Source organism: Callorhinus ursinus, unplaced genomic scaffold, assembly GCF_003265705.2.
Source record: "Callorhinus ursinus isolate GAN/ISIS: 27379988/994484 unplaced genomic scaffold, GSC_fseal_2.0 scaffold77, whole genome shotgun sequence".
Classification (NCBI taxonomy): Eukaryota; Metazoa; Chordata; class Mammalia; order Carnivora; family Otariidae; genus Callorhinus; species Callorhinus ursinus.
In genome coordinates this window covers 1,949,388-1,969,002 of record NW_027397139.1, presented here as the reverse complement: position 1 = coordinate 1,969,002, position 19,615 = coordinate 1,949,388, and the positions used below count along the sequence as shown (strand labels likewise).

The following is a 19,615-nucleotide window of genomic DNA, read 5'->3' as shown; positions in this document are numbered from 1 at the left end:
CATTCAGCTCAGCAGTTCAGTTCACCTACCTCCTGAAAAGCTGCCTGGGGGTGAGCCCCACTATGGGTAGATGCAAATAGGGTATGAGTTTGGGAAGATTTCTCTGGCGAGAGGGCGGGGGGTGGGGGTTGCAAAGCCACCAGGACTGAAGGTGGGAGAAAAATCCATGGGCTTCTCTGTGAATTTCACTCGGGTCTAAAGTCAAAGGTCACCTTCTCCGAGAAGCCTTTCCTCACCACCTCACGTATGGCCAGCAGTCATGGCCCCCCAAAACATAGCCGCCCCGTAATCCCCAGAATGTGTGAATACAGTCCTTTACATGGCAAAAGGGACTTTGCGGATGTGATTAAATTAAGGATCATGAAGATCCTTAATTCAAAGATTAAGGATCCTGTATTAAGTGAACGGATGTCCCGGCGGGTTATCCTGGATGGTTCAGGTGGCCTAATGACAAGGGTCAGAGGGAGGTAGGGAAGGTGATGGGCGGACAGAAGCAGAGGCCAGAGTGGATACCAGGCCACGAGCTGGGGCGTGCAGGCGGACTCCGGAAGCTGGGAAGGCCGAGGAAACAGATTCTGCCCTGGAGCCCCCTCCCATCCACTTTAGACTTCTCTCCCCTCCACCCTGAGAGAGAGAGAGAAAGAGAAAGAGAGATAGAACACACAGGAGGGGAAGGACAGAGGGAGAGGGAGAATTCCAAGAGGCTCCACACTGACGCAGGGCTCGATATCACCGCCCTGAGATCATGATCTGAGCTGAGATCGAGTCCGATGCCTAACCAACTGAGCCACCCGGGTGCCCCAACTTTAGACTCCTGATCTCCAAACCATAGGATGATAAACGTGTGTGGTTTTAGGACAGCGAGCCTGCGGTAACCATGCAGCAGCCACAGGAAGCTCACACACCCTCTCAGGTGCCCCTTCTCTCCACTGTCCCAACACTGCTCTGTTGCACCAGGTGGGTTTGGGAGCTGGTGTGCATGTGCAGGGCAGGTGCGTGCGGGAGCTGGTGCATGCATGTGCAGGGCAGGTGGGTGCGGGAGGGGATGCGTGCATATGTGAAGGGCAGGTGGGTGCGGGAGCTGGTCTATGAGTCTCTGTCCGGGACTCCAGGTAAACTTGGGGAAGGGCGTCCAGGCTGCTCTGTGGACATGAGCCCGTGGGAGCTGTCCCCGGTCCCCTGGTGCGCGCTAGGGACACAGGAACACGTGTGGCTTCCCGCAGCCCAGCACACAGAGTAAGCGCTCAACGCCGACCTCCGTGTTCGCTCCAGAAAGGAGTGAAGAGCAGGGAACGTAGCGAGCAGCGGCCACTGCGCGTCACGACGGAATTTTCGTGAGCTCCTGCTCACCTCTAAGGGGCGCAGAACCTCCCCGGAACTTCAAATCAGCCGACCTCCGGAACCTTTGCCATCAACTAGCGAGGGTATAACTCGGAAGGGAAGGTAGACGGATTCGGCCCTTGACAGACGGGGACCAAAGCCAATGAAAAGGGGACCTGCGTATCCTCCAACCAATAACAGAATGGAGGAAGTGACGCTAGCGGAAATACAAGGGACGGTCAGCGGAGTTCGGCAAACACCGAGCCTAAGCATTCTTCTCGTGCTTGTGAGAGAAGTAGGAGGCAAAGATGTCGGAGCGAAAAGTTTTAAACGTAAGTATTTGGTGACTAGGGCTTTCTAGCCGGGGCGGGACACCTCGGAGCTCCGGCCTCGGTGGGTTTCCTATGCTCTCCTATTGGAACCTTTTTCTTTTCTCCAACGGTCTTCCGCGGGGCGGGGCTTTCAGAAACCTCCCAATCAACTTCCGTAGCCTTCGGGGCGGGGCTGAACATGGTTGCTCCATCTCTTCTCCTGATTGGTTGTGCCGAAGGGAGTTAGCCAGTCACGTCCCCTGGGGGCGGGTCCGCCTTGGCAGTATTGCCGTTCGCTCCTCCTCCAGGCGCGTGGCTCCGTGAGGCCCCCGCCCCCCCCCCGGGGATCCGGGGGTTCGCGTCCCTGGGGGGGCTTCGGCTTTGCTCTGCTCTTCCGCTCCGCTGGCAGGGGACCCTCCCAGCCGCCTCGGCTTCTCCCGACTCTGGTGGAAAACCGGTGGGGGGGGGGGCTCAAAAGGCAGGATGAGGCCCCTGAGTTCCGAGTCCGCGTCCGCACCCCCCCGGGAGGGGTGTGTGCTCCGTGCCGGGCAGTGAGCTCCCCGGCCTGGGAGTGTGTAAGCCCAGGATGTAAGGCCAAGAGCCCAGGTTTCCACGGGCGGGCCGATGCCACTCCCTGCGGCCTCGCGCTCTGATCTTTTTAGCAGTTAGGTATCCACCCCCGGCGTCTTCACAGTCCAGGGCAGGTGCCGGACTCTGTGTCCACGAAAGGCCTTCTGTCCTGACGATCCAGCCGGGAGCCCTCTGTCCTCTTCATTTCCTGGTGCATACTGCGCCAGCGCCCTGCTCATCAGATTGTGGAGGCGGACGGGTTCCCTCCGTTCAGATGAGGACAGCGAGGCCCAGGGAGATAGCCAGGGAGAGCAGGGCTTGGACCCAGGGCCCTGGCCACCGGACCACGCAGCTTCCCCCAGAGCCGTGTCCCCGCCGGGACTCAGTTTCCTCCTCTGTGACGTGGGCACATCACGTTCTGCCTGGTAGAGGCTCTGCAAGCATTCTGTTAGGCAAGGGCTATAAAGTGTTCCGTGTAGCAGCGCCCGGCACCTAGTAGGTGCTCAGAATATTTTCTGATTATCCAGTGAAGCTGTTTTCCATGATCCACACCTGCCTTGCGCATATCTCCCAGCTCAGACTCCCGTGCAGGAGCAGTGCATACAGCAGGCCCGAGCCTGCCGTCCCGGCTGGCTTCGCGGGTTGGACCTTGGCTGGCATCCGGGAACTGGAATCTCGGGATGGTTCCCTTGCTTACACTCTTTGTACAAACAACATGGGTTATGCTGAGCACCGGCCGTCCTTCCGGGGTCTAGAATGTTGGAAGCTGCGAGGCAGAGGGGCCGGGTGACCGTCCCTCAGTGAAAGCGCTGGGCTCCCTGTGTGCTTCTCTGGGAGACACTATCTCACATGTGTGGTCCTATTTCCTCACTGGGGTAATTAACACGTCTGGTGTGATTCCACGGGGAGAAGACTCTGGAAGCTTGTGCCTGGTCTCCCCGGACCCCTTCCCACACACCTTTTCCCTTTGCTGATGTGTCCCTGTGTCCTTTTGCTGTAGTAAGTGGTAGCCATAAGTACGAGTGTATGCTGAGTCCTAGGAGCCCTCCCACCAAATCATCAGACCACAGGGTGGTCCTGGGGACCTGCGTACAGCTCCTCAGAGCTCCTCCCTCTTCTCCTGGCCTGCTCCTGTGCCCGAAACGGCTCCCCTGACACTTTCACTTCCCACAGAAATACTACCCGCCTGACTTTGACCCATCAAAGATCCCCAAACTCAAGCTTCCCAAAGATCGGCAGTACGTGGTGCGGTTGATGGCTCCCTTCAACATGAGGTGAGTGCCCCCCCGTGTAACTCCCCACGTGGCCCCTCACGTGGCCCCCCACATAAGTCCTGGCAGACAGACCCGGTGCCTGACACCCCCATAGAGTGGCTCATCCCTGGTACTCAGACCAGGTCCCCAGTGCCGGCTCAGACATCGACTCAGTGAGCACGGGACTGTGCCAGCCCTCACTTTCCTCACAGATCGGGATTAACCCCCTGACTCAGAGCTCCCAGCCAGTATCTGCCTTGAGATCTTTTTTTTTTTTTTTTTAAGATTTTATTTATTTGACAGAGAGAGACACAGCGAGAGAGGGAACACAAGCAGGGGGAGTGGGAGAGGGAGAAGCAGGCTTCCCACGGAGCGGGGAGCCCGATGCAGGGCTCGGTCCCAGGACCCTGGGATCACGACCCGAGCCGAAGGCAGACACTTAACGACTGAGCCACCCAGGCGCCCCTGCCTTGAGATCTTGATCGTAGGTAATAAGTATGAGTGCAGAGATGGGACCTTGTGTACTAATTCACCGCCTCCAGCAGCCACACTTCTTCATACCCCAGGACCTTTGCACAGGCTGTTCCTTCTGCCTGGAACATTCTTCCTTCTGCTCTCACTTGGCCAGCTCTTCTTCACCCCTCAGGTCTTGGCTTAAATCTCACCCTCTCAGGGGCACCTGGCTGGCTCAGTTGGTGGACCCTCTTGATCTCAGGGTCGTGAGTTCAAGCCCCACGTTCGGTGTAGAGATGAATTTTTTAGAAAATAATAAGCTTTAAAGATATATATTTCAAAAAACTTTTTTCCATAAAATCTTAAAAAAACCTCACTGCCTCAGAGAGGCCCTCATGACCCACTGCCTGGCCCCTTCCACGATCCCCCTCTCCCTCACCATCCCCAGATCTTGCCCTTTGTACTGCTTCACAATTACTGTGTCTTACCGATTTTGAGCCTCATGCTTTTTCACGTTTTAGCAAATTGAAGTCGGATTCACCCGATCATCAGACACCTTGTTCTCTGAAACTCACTGTGTTTTTGCCTCTCATTGGTCTGTTTCTCTCCTTCATCCATTTATTTTTAAAACGCAGCAATCCTTTCAGGCACCTGCTGTGTGTCAGGGCCTAGGCGGGGCAGGGAGGACGCTCTGGGGACCAAGGTGCCCCACAAGCTCCAGCCAGGCTGCTGCGAGCGTGTGACAGGCGAGTCTCAGCAGGTCTGGGCCACCTGGACGCTTCCCCGGAAGGGGGCCCCGGGGTCAAGGCCCAGGCACGTAGTAAGAAGAGCGTGCCAGGTGGGGGGAATCTGAGGCAGGCTGCCTCGGGAATGGGGGAGCTCCCTGTCCCGTGAGGTATGCCAGCAGCCATCTGCCAGAATGCCAGTGTCCCACCAATGGGCACCAGGGTGCCGTGCTGGCCTGAGTCCCTCCGTCCTGCCCCACAGGTGCAAGACGTGCGGAGAATACATCTACAAGGGCAAGAAGTTCAATGCGCGCAAGGAGACGGTGCAGAACGAGGCCTACCTGGGCCTGCCCATCTTCCGCTTCTACATCAAGTGCACACGGTGCCTGGCAGAGATCACCTTCAAGGTAGACACCAGCCCAGCAGGGCTGGTCCTTCCCCCCGGGGGCTCCCCGTTCCTAGCCTCTCCCTCCACGGAGCTCCTGTTTCACTCTGTCCCCAGGAGACAGACTTGTTCCCGGCAGCATTATGTACAAAGGCCCAGATGTTCCGTGACACGGGATTCAGGGAACAGACAGCACCGTGACGTGGCGTGTAACCGGTCACGGTCACAACTGTGTTGAGAATTTGGGGGAACGGCCGAGGACCTTATGTTCTGTTGGAGTTTCTTCTTACCAAATGCTCTTCCCTTTAATAAAAAAAAGTACATTGGTACTTTTGGGTATACTATGGGTATAAAATTTATACTGTGGGTATAAAAAAAGTACATTGAAAGAATTACGTATTTTGATTACTTTTTTTTTTTTAAGATTATTTATTTGAGAGAGAGCAAGCACGTGTGCACACAGGCTGCGGGGGAGGGGCAGAGGGAGAGAGACTCTCAAGCAGACTCCCCACTGACCGCGAGCCCAACATGGGGCTCGATCTCACCACCTGGAGATCATGACCTGAGCTGAAGTCAAGAGTCGGATGCTCAACCGACTGCACCACCCGGGTGCCCCTATTTGGAGTACTTTTTAAACAACAGCTGTAGTGAGATATGATTCAGATATCATGCAATTCACCTTTTACAGTGTATGATCCGGTGATGTTTAGTATATTCACGGGGGACTAAACTGACCCCGTGCCCAATTCCAGGAAATTTTCATCGCCCCCAAAATGAGCCCCATAACCGTTAGCAGTCGGTTCCCATTGTACCTGCCCCCGCCCTGGGAGCCACCCGTCTGCTCTCCGTCTGGGGACCTGCCCGTTGCAGATGTTTTCTGTGAGTGGCGCCACGCGCTCTGTCCTTGTGTTTGTGTCCTGGTGTGGTTCCGGGGTCCCCCACACCGTGGTGTGTGACGGGGCCCCTTCCACTTCACGCTCAATCACGCTCCAGCGCAGGAACATACCACGTTGTGCGCAGCCATCTGCCTCCTGATGGACACTTGGGTCATTTCCAGAAAATGATCTTTCTACCTGCATTGTAATGATATGTTTAGATGTTTACGAATACATACGAATTTTTTCAAGACTAGAGGAAAGTGGTATAAGTTGGCCTTTCTGGTGAAGAACTTCGGGTGATTAAGTAGCTGGGGTTACACGCTTGGGTCACGGATCCCCACGCGCATGCGTGCGTGGTAGAAACAGAGCTCAAACGGAGCTGCGGGGCCGGCGCCGGAAATCCACCTGCCGCTCCCCCTGCCCAGCCAGCCCCATGCCTGGAAACAGTCCTTCTGGACACACGGCAAAGCTGCAGAGCCGGCACAGAGGGTCGCGCCGGCCCCTCGCCCGCTTCCCCTCCTGCCCGCATCCTCCACGCCCGCAGTGCCTCTGTCTCTGTTGCAGTAAGAAACCGACCCGAACGTCACCGTCAGCCACGTTCCACACACAACGTGGGTTTCCATGTTTTCCCTGATGCCGTCTTTCTGTTCCAGGGTCTCATCCAGGATGCCAGCTTATATTTCCCCTCTCCATTCTAGAAATGCATGTAGGAGCGTGCCGTGTATGTACTTGATATGTGATTTATAAGTATGGAAAACTGTGAACAGATGCACACATGAGCGCACACACGTGCACACACGCACAGAGCAGACAGGAAGGCAGGGCACGTGCAAAGGCCCAGAGACTCATATTCGCGGAGGGCGGAGGGTGGCAGCAGGCAGGTGCAGAGGGGCCTGAAGATCCATGCTGTGGAATTTGGCATTTTGTGAAAGGACAGGAACACTAGAAAGTAGTATTCGACCCAGGGGTTAAGTAAAGGGGGGGGCGCCTGGGGGGCGCAGTGGTGGAGTGTCCGACTCTTGGTTTCAGCTCAGGTCCTGATCTCAGGGTTGTGAGATCGAGCCCCGTGTCAGGCTCCGCGTCGGGCTCGGCACTCAGCAGGGAGTCTGTTTGAGATTCTCTCTCTCTCCTCCTCTGGCCCTCCAGCTCAGGCTCGCTCTCTCTCTAAAATAAATAAATCTTAAACAAGAAAAAAAAAAAAAGACAAGGAAAGGCATGAGCAGGAGCGAGGCACGGGGAGGCGCTCTCCCAGGCTGCTGGCTGCCGGCTAGCAGGAGCTCTGGATGCCCAGGGACATGGGATTGACCTCTGCCCATTCTCCAGACAGACCCCGAGAACACAGACTACACCATGGAGCACGGAGCCACACGGAACTTCCAGGCGGAGAAGCTCCTGGAGGAGGAGGAGAAGCGGATGCAGAAGGAGCGGGAGGACGAGGAGCTGAACAACCCCATGAAGGTGAGCCGGGCGCTGCCCGTGTGCCCCTCTTCCTGCCTCGGCCCCCGGGCAGGGCAGTGGGGTGGGCAGAGCTCCAAGGTGGCCCCGGGAGCCCTGCCTCCTGGTCACACACCCTGGGTAGCCCTGGGAGTGCGCACGCAAGGACCTCACTCCTGCAATCAGGTCGTTACGTTGGGTCACGGTCGGACTCAGGAAAGGGAGGTTGTCCAACGGGCCAGATCTCTCACCGGAGCCCTTCATCTGGGTCTAGAGGACATTAGCCATGTGAAGGAGCAGGCCTGCAGGGGGGGCCCGCATGGCAGGGAGCAGTGGGGGTCCCCGTCAACAGCCAGCAAGAAAGCGGGGACCTCAGTCCCACAACCACAAGGAACAGAATTCCGCCAGCAGTCCGAGCGAGGCTGGGCCTCGGATGAGACCACTGGCCCCTGATTTCAGCCTGTGGAAGCCTTATCGGAGAACCCAGGCGCACTGCGCCGGGCTCCTGACCCACACCAGCCAGGGGACAGCGAGGTCCCTGTGGTGTTAAGCCATTGAGCTGGTGGCAGATTGTCGTGCAGCCAGAGGAAATGAGTATCAGGAGGCAGGAAGTTGGACTTGAGAATGCAAGGTGTTTCCTGCGGCTGGCTGCCCCTCAGTTTGCAAAGAAGATGCCCGTGACTAATGGCTGTGAAGACTAGAAGTATGGAAGGAAACATTCTCTTTAATGTTGCCTGGCTGTGTGACCTTGGGCAGGGCACTTGGCCTCTCTGTGCTTCAGCATCCCTGTGTGTCAAGTGGGATTGAAGACCGGCCGCAGAGGTTGTGGTGGGGCTTAAGTGAGTTTGTACATGTGAAACTCTGGGGATGGGGCCCGGCACATAGGCAGGAATCCCTGAGTGTTGAAACTCTGATTGGTCTTCTTCAAACAAATCATCATCTTCCGCTGGCCTCTTCCATTGGACCTGACGCGGGACGTTCCGCAGTGAGCGGAGCGGCAGGCAGGGAGGAAGGCTCCGCGGAGGCGGCGTGTGCCCAGAGCCGCCTGAGCGGTCATGTCCATCATGGACCGCCCACATGGCCACAGGGGCTTACGGCCTAATTAGTTACCCCAAAACCGCAACTTACCAAACACCTCTCATCCTCCAGTTTCTGGGGGTCAGGAGGCCCAGGGAGCTGAGCTGGGTGTTCAGGCCTGGGGTCTCTCGGGAGGGCCTAAGTCAAGCTGCAGGCCAGGCCGCATCTTGTGAAGGCTCAGCTGGCCATGTCCCTGCCACGGGGCCCTCTGCACCCCGCACGACATGGCGCCGGCCTCCCCAGAGCCAGTGATCCAGAGGAGCAGGGAGGAAGCCTTTTAGGACCTGCTCTCAGAGTGACACACTGTCATCCCATCACACTCCGCTCGCTGGACTTGGTCACAGAGTCCAGCCTGCACTCACGGGAAGGGGCATGAAGCTCTGCTTTTTCAGGGGAGGAGCATCAAAGAATTGGGGGACTCATATTCAAAACGTCGGGACTGCTGCTTCCCTCTGTACGGGGTCTCAGCCCAGAAGCGGCTGACGCAGGCTTCCCACCCACGCCTCGGACACCCGGGCTGGCCTGGTTCCTCTGCACTGTTGCAGAGATGAAACAAGCTTACGCTAGGCAACGTGTCAGCCTGGGGCCTGGCATGTAACAATTGTCGTTTTTAATCTTTGTTACTATGATTTTTTTTAAGTAGCTGCACACCCGACGTGGGGCTCGAACTCACGACCGGGAGGTCAAGAGTCGCACGTTCCCTTAACAGCCAGCCAGGCCCCTCATCTGTGTTTTTACTTTTATTTCATGAAGGTGCCCGGCTGCACGTCCAACCACGGGGCCTCAGGAGACCACTCCCCGTCCCCAAGCCTGGGTGCTCTGAGCTGGGAAATGGGTGCAGCAGGGGGACCGGGCAGGAGGCCCCTGAGCAGGTGCTGTGGGTGCAGGCAGGCGTGGGGGCTCCTCCCCTGGCAGCTGCTGCCCTCCGTAACCCCAGCAGCTGCACGGAGGGGCGGCGGCCCCGCACGCTCAGCCTGGGTCCTGCCCGCCAGGTGCTGGAGAACCGGACCAAGGACTCGAAGCTGGAGATGGAGGTTCTGGAGAACCTGCAGGAGCTCAAGGACCTGAACCAGCGGCAGGCCCACGTGGACTTCGAGGCCATGCTGCGGCAGCACCGGCTGTCGGAGGAGCAGCGGCAGAAGCAGGAGCGGGAGGAGGAGGAGCGGGAGACGGCGTGAGTGGGCCGCGTGGGGCCGGGCGGGGGTCCCAGGCGTTCGAGCCACCTCACAGCCTTTGCTCAGGCCTCCGCCTGGAACACCCTCCTTCCAGATCTTCTGTGGCTCCTTCAAGTGTCCCTCCTGCAGGAGGCCTTCCCCACGCCCCCCCCATCTCACTTTCTCCCATGGCACTTGTGTCGCGGTCACCGACGTCACTCCCCCTAGGTTGGATGACTCACCCAGGCCTGCTGCGTTCACACTTTCTGCACGGCACTGACCGCCCTGCTTCACCCATCTCCTGGTTCATTGGCTCTCTCCTTCCCTCCCTCCTCCAGAATCTGGACAGGGGCTTGTTTGGCTTCTGCGTTCCCGGGGCCTGGAACAGGGCCAGGCGCATAGTAGGTGCACGGCAGGTGGGCGGGGTGGCGAATGGCGCACAGCCGGGAGAGGAGTCTGCATGTGGGGAGCTCCAGGCGTGGCCCTGCCCGGGTCACCCAGCCGGGGTCCCAGCTGAGGCGGGCTGGTGCCATCAGCCAGCCCTTAGCCCCACAGCCCTCTGTGGACAGAGAGGATTGCAAGGAGTTTGGATACTCCTCCCTGCCCCGCTCACTGCTGTCAGGAGGGGTGGTGAGCTGAGCAGGGCATCGCAGGCGCACGTGCCATCCCGCAGGGCCCTGGTGGAGGAGGCGCGCAAACGCCGGCTGCTGGAGGACTCCGATTCAGAGGAGGACGTGCCTGCTCCCGCTGCACCGCGGCTGGCCCTCCGGCCCAAGCCCACCGCCATCCTGGATGAGGTGAGTGCGCCCCCCCCCCCCCACCCAGTGCTCTCAGGGCAGCAGAGAGGGGGAGCCTGGCCCTGCCGGAGACCACCTGTGAGTCAGCGGGCCCGGCCACATGCCGGGACAACCTTGTCTCCGAAGGCGGTGGCAGGCGTGCAGGGCTGCGGTTTACCAACCTCTGCTCAGCCGCTGAGACGAGCAGACCCCCAAACATGGAGACTTAGGAACACAGATGTGTATTTCCCGGTCCCCGTAACAGCCCTGGGGTGACCGCCAGGACTTGGCAGGCAGTGCTGCTCCCAGCGCTCAGGGACCCAGGCTCTTTCCAGCTTCTCCGTCTGCTCTCTCCTGGAGCGTCGGTCCCAGCTCTAGGGTCACAGCTTCCAGCCGGGGTGGGGGTGAGAGGGGTACCCACCAGGGCCCCGCAGCTCAGCATCAGAGGCAGCCCGACTAGTGAGCCGCAGGGGACCTGGGGGCTGCGGCAGAGGGAGGGAGGAGGACTTGGCGGGTGGACTTCACAGCACGGCGTCTCATCCACCCCGCTGGTCAGGGCCACGCTGGTGTGTTGATGGACGTCAGGGGCTAAGGCGGGAAATGCTAAGGAGTAGTCACCCCATACACATTTTATTTTAACTCAGACGTCTTCGTGGTCTGTGCTAGCTAGATGCAGGTTCAGCCACTGGGTAAGACCCGGAGTCCCGCGGTCTCGACTGCACGGAGGTTACTTTTCTGTTGGAAAGTTGTGCACAGCCACCCCGGACGGCGATGGGCCCCAGGCAGCATCCTGCTCGGGCTTCTGCTGGCCTGGGGGGCTGCCCTCCCTGCAGGGTGTCTCAGTACCACCTTCACATCCTAGCCCGGGGCGAGGGCCGGGCAGGGGAGAAGGACGCTCAGGGCCGCTGTACCCTTGGTCCCACACATCCTGCTGCACACATTCCCCTGGTCAGAGCCGAGTCACCTGAGCACGTCCTGCTGCAAGGGAGGATGGGAAATGTAGTCTTTCTGGGGCGCAGCCATGTTCCCGTGAGGCTCCCAGGACTGTCAGCAGAGAGAATGGCCCTGGGGGACGTGCACGCCCATCCCTTACTCTCCCACACGGAACCAGAATGTTTTCTTTGAGGATCTGTCCCCTGGTGACAGGTCTCACACTGTCTTTCTTGCATAAACCGCCCCCAGAATTGTCTAAAATTTCCTTTTTATGCTTTCACGTGGAACAAGAGATTGGATCCACTGTGAAAGCAATCTGTGTTTCTTTGCTGCCCCCCCCCCGGCCCGATCTGTTCCAGGTGTCTTCCTTGCACCTAGTTTGATGACAGACTTTTTGTTTAGTTTTGCACAATACGGCTCTGCCGAGACTTCCCAAACCCTCACTGTGACGTTTACGGGAGCCCGTCCCCTTCCGTGCCTGTGGTGCCTGTGTCCGTGTCCGTGGTTTCATTTAGTGGCAGCGTGTGCATCTGGTGGACACGGGCTTGGGGAGGGGGCTCACTAGGGCTAACGCTGGGGGCCGCGTGAGTCGGCTCAGAAAGCTGTGGCTGGGATCGCTGGCCCCTCTCCGCACCCCACTGGACCACATCTGTCCCGGGGCAGCACTCGCGGGGTCCCGGCTCCAGCCGAACCAGCCCCCTTGCATGTGCCAAGCCCAGTCCGCCTCCTGGAGCACTGTCCTTCGCGTCTCCACTTGCTAACTCCTCTCCCTCCTGAAGTCAGCCCACAGCCCCCTCTCTGAGGAGACCTGTCCTGACTGCCCTGTCGACTGGCCGCTCTTCCCTCGTGCTGTCACACCACACTGATGTCTGTCTTTGTGTCACACCATTTGTCAGGACAGACTTTGTCCTGTTGATCTGTTTGCTTGTCCATCCTCCCTCCTCCCTCGACGGTGGGCCCCAGGAAGGCAGCACCCTGTCCACCATGCCCCCTGTGGCTCCAGCTCCTAGCTCAGACAGGACCTCCTGAGTCCGGGGGGTTCTCGTTCCTCTGTTTGAACATAAAACAGAAAAGGGGTCCTCTCCTGTGCGGCTGAAGGGCTGGAGGTGGGGCTGAGTCCCTCTCTGCCTTCCCCTCACTAGCCCCCAAAGTGGGGGCCTCCGTTTCTCTTCATTCCCTCAAACGCATTGGGAGAGCATCTTCATGCCAAGAGGTGTTTGTGGCACTATGGGCCCAGTCATGAACATGACAGGAACCCCCAGCATAGATGAGGGGGTACGTGCTAAGGCAGTGGAGGGCACTGGGGGCACGGACATGCGGCACTCACTTGATCACTTGAGGCTGAATTGGAAAGAAAGGTTTCCCAGAGGAGCTGATGCTTGGGTTGGGTATTGAAGGGTGAGGAGGAGTTCACCAAATGCTTTAGAGGAAAGGGGGCATTGCAGGTGTTGGGAATGGCACGGGTAAATGCACGGAGGGGAGAAGGCGTGGTGTGATTGCAGGAAGTGTTAAGTGCAGGGAGGCTGGAGAAGGTGGCATTTGGGCCAGTTCACCCACTCAAGTCCCCCCCTCACTCCCAGGCCCCAAAAGCCAAGAGGAAGGCGGAGAGCTGGGAACGGAGTGTTGGCACCCTCGGCAGCAGGCCCCAGCTGTCAGGCCTAGTCGTGGTGAAGAGAACAGACCTGGGTTGCAGCACCCAGCAGAGCCTGGCACCGCCGCCACCCACCACCCAGGGTAGGTGCCCTGGGGTCCTGGGACCGGGGTGCAGCGCCTCAAGCGGCCACCAGGTGGCAGCAGCGCCCCCAGTGTGGCCTTGCAGCTTGGGGGAGCCATCTTGAGTGGTGGGGAGCGGGGGCGGTGTGCCCTGAACCAGGGCTGTGGGGTTGAGGCCGCGTAGCCTAGCTCTCGCCTCCCACCCAGGCCCCATGCAGAGCGGGAAGCCGGCTGAGCCTGCGCCCCGGACGCCCGGTGCCTCCTCCCTGAGCCAGCTGGGGGCCTATTCAGACAGCGAGGACAGCAGCGGCAGCAACTGAGACCCCAGGCCCTTCCCCGGGTCAGGGTCCCGTGTCCGGCGTCAGCTGGTGGTGGGGGCAGGATGCCTCGGCACCAACCGGAGCCGCGCATGACCGGACAAACCCCGGCGTCCTCTGAGGCGGCAGGGCCAGCGAGGGGTTCGGCCGAGGGACTCGGTTCCTCCTGTCCCCCCACCTGCCGGCCCTCGGGGACCTCGGGGTCCCCAGCTCACGCTGCCGCCCTCCTGGCCCTCTGTTTGGGGCTGCGGCATCCCCGGAACGGCGCTCGGCTCCCGGCAGGCCTCGGGGTCCTCCCTTTGACAGCCGCGAGGGCTCGGCTGTGTTTGGGGGGGCACGCGGGAGAACGCACCCACCCCTTACTAGCGCTGCCCCTTCTGGCCACAAAACCCGCAAGCCAATGAAAGGAACCGCTGTCTGGGCTGGGCCCCTGTTCCGCCGGCTTCTGGGGGCGGCGGGGGGGCCGCAGAACCACACAGTGTGGCCAATCTGGCCTCTGGTTCTCACAAGCTGTGAGATGGGAAAGGCTCGTTGATTAGTGGGTGTTTGGGGAGAATTTGTTATGTGGCAGTAGATCACCAGTACGTCACTGGTCACGTGACCAGGAAATCGATTCCGAAGCTCACGTTCTTTCAAGGTTGCCGGATTTCAACTCCGGTATAATTCCCTCCCACTTCGGAGTTTTCTAGTTGAAGGTCTTGTGCTCCCGCCAGACTCCTTCAGCACCTGACCTGCAGCTCTGCTCCCGTCCGCCCCACCCCGGGGTCGCCAGCGTCAGCCCTCCTCTCTCTCTCTCTCTCTCTCTCTCTCTCTCTCTCAGGCACATTCACATTTGTCATTCACATTTGTTTGGCATTTGGTAATGAGGCCTTGTGCTTCTTGCTATCAGAGTTTGGGAGATGAGAAGCCCCCACTTTGGGGATCCACTTTCCTGCAATGATTTCTGTGCTTAAGTATGACTGGAAGAAGCGAACTGGGATCCAGCCAGGCCCCCAGGCCCTCACCTCGCAGCTCCCGGCCGTGAAGACAGGCCCCGGGGTCCTGGTTCTGAAACACTGACAGTGGAGGGGCTGCAAATCGGTGCCCCATGCTGGGGGGGGGGGCGGGTAGCGTGCCGCGGCCTCTTTTCCCCAAGGTCAGGGTCAGTGTCGCGCACGGTGCCTGCGATGAGCCTGCTCAGACGGTTGGCCAGAGGAAAGCATCCAGCCGAAGAAGCGCTTGTGGAAGAGATGGGGCGTGGGGCCCCCGGTTCACTCTGATTCATTCTCGCAGACCGTTTCCTGAGCTCCTGTCGCTTGTCGCCGTGTGTGCGTGCCACCTGTCACTGTTCTTTACTAAAGATTATGAACTCCATTCCAAAACACAGATTAGCGAGCTACGGTTGGTGGACCAGAGCCGGCCCACAGCCTAGTTTGTGAACAAAGTTTTGTCGGCACAGCGACAGGCCCGTTTGCGTGCGGGTAACGTGTGGCCGCTGCGCTCTGCAGTGGCAGAGCCAACAGGTTCACCGTCGGGTCCCTGGTAGAGAAAGGTCGCCAGCCCCCGTCTGGGTCGCCCAGCTCTGCTCTTCCTGCTCCTCACGGCCTCCAGGGGAAGGTGCCGACACCCCCTCACCCCAAGCTGCGCTCTCCTCAGTGTGGCACAGGGGATGAAGTACACAGGATCCACTTTGTGAGGTAACAGCAGACGTTCGAGAAGTCCTTGCCGCTTGCCTGACCTGTGCTGAGCTTGTGCGGATTCACTCGTTTGAGTTTCCTGAAGCAAGTTGCTTGCTAAAAAAAAAAAAGTATATAATTTATATGCAAGATATATGTTAAAATAAAATATGTATAAAATTTATATGTGTAATACGTATTATAAAATTTATAATGTATATAATATAAATATAGTTGATATAGGTTATATATAAGATGTATGAGTTACACATATATAATACATATTTATTATACATTATTTTATCGAGCACCTACTTTGTGCCCAGATCTGTTTTAGGCACTGGGGCTACAACACTGAAGGAAAACATAACGACCATAATACCCTAAAGAAAAAAAAAAAAAAACACATGGTTCCCTCTCATAGTGGTGGCGTTCTGTTCGGAAGATGGGGCAGAAGATCGTGAATGTATCTAAAAACAGTAATAAGCTATGAAGTGAAGCAAACATGCACTGGAGGCAGTGATTGCTCTGGATGAAAACAGCAGGGTGAGGTGGTTGGGAGGGGCGCCATCGTGAGGTGTGTGTCTTGCCCACCACCCCCAGTATTAGCTACCCCTGCATAACGAGATCTCTCAGAAGTTCCCAGCGGCAAACAGGAGTCTGGGTGCAGCCTTGCTGGGTTCTCTGCCTCAGGGTCTTGAAGCTTACCTTGAGACATGGGCCAGGGCTGTGGTCTCATCTGAAGGCCTGTCTGGGGCCGGATCCACTTCCAAGCTTGCTCACTTGTCTGTTGGCAGTTCCTCATGGGCTCTGAGCCAGAGGCCGCCCTCAGCTGCTGGCCTACATGGCCCTCTGAAGGCTGGCTTCCTAAAGCCAGCACGACGGGAGTCTTCGAGAAGTGGCATTCTGTCACCTTTGCCATGTTCCCCTGGTTGGAAGCAAGCCACAGGTCTGGCCACATTCAAAGGAAAGGGGTTACACGTGGCTGTGACCACCAGCAGGTCAGGGTCACTGGAGGGCAGCAGAGGGTCTACCTGCCAGACCCCCGCCTCCTGGTCGACCGTGAGCTTTGCGAGGGTAGTTGTGTGATGAGTGTAGCCCCAGCATCTGAGACCATCCAGGCACTTAGTGGGAACTAAGTGGAACTCACTGGAACTCTTAATCTTATCTCCCTGCAGGCTTTTATGCTTCATTCTCCCATCCTATGACCTGGGAGCCATTCTGCTCTTGGCTCCAGTTCCCGGTGGGGGTTCCAGGGGTCTAGCGAGTGAGCAGAGGGGTAGAGACACATCAGGGTCTCTCATGTGTGTTGTGTGTGTGCGTGCGCGCGCGCGCGCGCGCGTGCATGCTGATCCTCCAGGGCCTCCACCCCCTACTCTTCCCCTCATCCCCTGGGCCCCCTCCCACTCTCTGGAGCCTGCCTTCCCCCAGTCACTGCTGACAGCCCCCATTTCCCACCACCCCCAGCACGCTCCATGTCTGTCATCCTGGGGAGCTGTCAGACCTCATCCAGAATCTCCTCCATCAGTCCCCCTGGGGGCCGCCACACAGCAGAGGGACTTGTGGGGGGTGGCCTGCCCTCTTGCTAGAGCCCACTTGGCCTGAGCCTGGACTTCACAGAGACAGGGGCCAATGCCCCATTTCCCAGGCTCTAACTGCGTGACAGGCTCTGCACCAAGCTCCCTCTACACCAAAACTTGCCGCTCACTCCCTCGGGTACATGTCGTGTTACTGCCCGATTTTACAGAGGCGGGAAGCTCCTTGGCCAAGGTCTCAGAGTGAGTGAGGGACAGGACCTGGTTTGCCACTGCAAGGCTCCGAGGCTACACCTTTAATGACCAAACTCCACTGCAACTCTTGCCGACAGAGCCTCCAAGGGCTGGGCTGTGCCTCTCCCATCAGATTGGGCACTCATGACAACAGAGCTATCTCTCCTCCATCAGACTAGGTGTCCTTGAAGGCTGGACCGTGCCTGCCCTATCAGACAGGGACTCCTAAGGATAGGCTCTTGTCTCCTCCATTAGACTAGGGGCACCTAAAAGGAGGGCCATGTCTCGAATCAGACTGGAAACCCCTGAAATCAGAGCCATGCCTCCTCCGTCAGATTGAATGCTTCAGTGGGTAGAATCATGCCTCCCCTATCAGACTGGGAGCCTATTGAGGCAGATACTTATCTCCTCCATCAGACTGAGGCTTCTGAGGTCAAGACCATGCCTCTCCCATCAAACTGCGAGTTTTAAAAGGCACGGGTGTGTCTAGGAGCTTCTTAGAGCAGAGACTGTCTCTCCTATCAGAGTAGGAGCTCCTAGCACAGGGCTATGTCTCCTCCATCAGATTAGAGTGTTTAGGCCCCACCATGAGCCGTCCCTTCTTATCCTGGTGCCTTGGCTCCCATCCCCCCTCCAGACTGGCTGTTCCATGAGACAAGGATGAGGGGACAGAGAAGGCAGGCACAGCACCCCCCCAGGGACCCCAACTGGCTCCTTAAGGTCCCACTTACCTAAAGCATATATTGAGCACCTACTATGTGCCATGCAACAGAATATTACTGGGCCATAAAGGGAGCGCACGCGCGCGCGCGCGCACACACACACACGGATGGACCTTGGAAACACAATGCTCAGTGAGAGAACCAGACACAAAAAGCCACGTAGAGTGTGATTCCATTTATGTGAAAGGTCCAGAACAGGCCCACCCAGAGAGACAGAAAGTGGATTAGAGGTGCCAGGTGTGGGAGAAGTGGGAAGACTAGAGAGTGCCCAGAGGAGTGGGGTTTCTTGTTGGGGTGATGAAAATGTTCTGGAACGAGTGGTGATGGTTGCATGATCTTGTGAACATTCTCAAACTGAAATGCACACTTCAAGTGGGTAAATTGTTGGGCATGTGAACTGTATCTCAAAAACAAAAAACAAAAAAACCAACAACAAAAGATGCTCCAAACAGCGCCCAGAAGCACTCAGTAGAGGTCAGCTGTTCTCCCATCTCAGAGACGGGAAAACAGCCCAGGTCACCACCCAAGATCAGGAGAGCTGGGTTTCTGGAAACTGAGCCGCCCTCATACACTGCCTCCCGGACTACGGGGGTTGGAGGGAGGGCGGAAGCCTCAGCCTAGGACCCCTAGACCACCCCACCTGCTCGCCTTCGTCCGTGCAGTGCCCACCCGCCGCTGCCCATCAACATGCAGAAACCCGAGTTCCTGAGGTTCTTCAAGGGCACACAGCAAGGTCGCCAGCCCCCTAGGCTGACTCTCCTCATCCACCATCTCCCGCTCCGCTCCTCGCTCCTCCCGGAACCCTTTGACGGCTCCTCTCCTTCGGGCGGGGTGGGGGGTGGGGGGGGGTGGGGGAGGGCGGGCGGCCCCAGGAGAAGCCAGCTCAAAAGCCCAGGAAAGTCAAACGGCCGTTTGATTCTGCCTCCAGGGCCTCTAATTGCTATTCCTGACACACGCTGTAATTAGAAGGCCCCTTTCAAATATTTATACCTCAGACGTCCCGCATTTATCTGACAGGGAGAGGGCTCAGATTTGATGAGATCTGTCAACAGCTCATCCCCGAGCCGGGAATTGCCTGGCGGCTGACAGAAAACAGGACAATTACCCGCCCTGCTCCCTGGCAGTCCCCAGGGACGCTGTCTTGTCGCTGATCGGGGGGGGGGGGGGGGGGGGGCGTGGAGGCAGTGCAGGAGGAGGACCGAGTTCAACAGGTTCATGTGGGCGACACGGCCAAAGCTGGGGAGAGGACATACGGAAGCCCCTGCTGCGGTGAGGGGCTTTGCCCGCTCAGCTCCGGACCTCAGTGTCGTTGCCTGGAAAATGGGGCTAACCGTGGGGCAGAGGCAGAGAAACGCTGAGCCCATGAAGACACTCTAGTGGGTCTCCAGTGCCGCCCCAGCCAGGCCACATCAGGACATGCGGGCAGACATGAGCTGTGCGGTGGCTCTGAGCAAGTCCTCCCCATCTTTGTGCCTCAGTTTCCCCATGGGAAAAAATAACAGCCTCCTGGCGATCCCGCCTTGAGCTCTCTGGGGGTTTCCTGCTAGAACCCCCGTTAGAAACCAGGAACGCAAATCACAGACAGCATAGACATGGCCCCGACCCACTGTTCTTCCCCAGGTGCATTTTCGCACCAGTGTCAGCTCTGACTTCTGTCTAGGTTTCCCTCCCCTCCAAGCCACAGGCACAAGCCCACCCTGGGGGTCAGGGGGTGGGGGTGGGGGTGGGGCACTGGGAGAAGGGAATCTGCAGCCTTACTCTTCCGGATCACCCCTCTCTTACTTCAGTATTGGGGGGAGCTGAACAAGCCCCCTTAGGATGAAAGAAAAACCGTGTTTGCTCTGGAATAGGCAAGCACACCTCTTTGCTTCCCTTACCCCAAACCTCTTAGTGTCCTCGCCCCCAGACAGCTGCAGCGCCAACAGGCAACCAGGCCAGGCGAAACCCCCCTCATTTCTGTCCCCCCTCCCTGCCTCCATCCCCAGAAGCCACAAAGGGACAGATGCTGAGGACGCTCCAGGCACTGATACCATCTCCCTTCCCAAGGCCAGCTGCCCCAGCCCCCTTCCCCCATGCTGCAATTAGTCCCCTGGTGGTGGTGGGCGGGGGGGGGGGGGGGGGTATTACAGAGAAGAGTCCTCTTGGGAAGGGGACGCCAGACCTCCCTCCC

General features: G+C 58.3%; 1 protein-coding gene across 2 annotated transcripts; it reads left to right on the top strand.

The window, feature by feature from the left end:
- Positions 1 to 1,544: 1,544 nt before the first annotated feature.
- Positions 1,545 to 15,138, top strand: YJU2 (YJU2 splicing factor homolog). 2 transcript variants are annotated; one of them, XM_025861400.2, is made up of 8 exons: positions 1,545 to 1,652; positions 3,375 to 3,475; positions 4,895 to 5,039; positions 7,219 to 7,353; positions 9,399 to 9,580; positions 10,234 to 10,357; positions 12,850 to 13,003; positions 13,190 to 15,138. In XM_025861400.2, exons 1-8 carry the CDS (start codon positions 1,629 to 1,631, stop codon positions 13,300 to 13,302), a joined length of 978 nt encoding a protein of 325 aa, XP_025717185.1. In that variant the 5' UTR covers positions 1,545 to 1,628; the 3' UTR covers positions 13,303 to 15,138. The 2 variants fall into 2 exon arrangements, with proteins under 2 accessions (XP_025717185.1, XP_073743290.1); XM_073887189.1 differs by lacking the exon at positions 1,545 to 1,652 and adding an exon at positions 1,949 to 2,295.
- Positions 15,139 to 19,615: the final 4,477 nt, after the last annotated feature.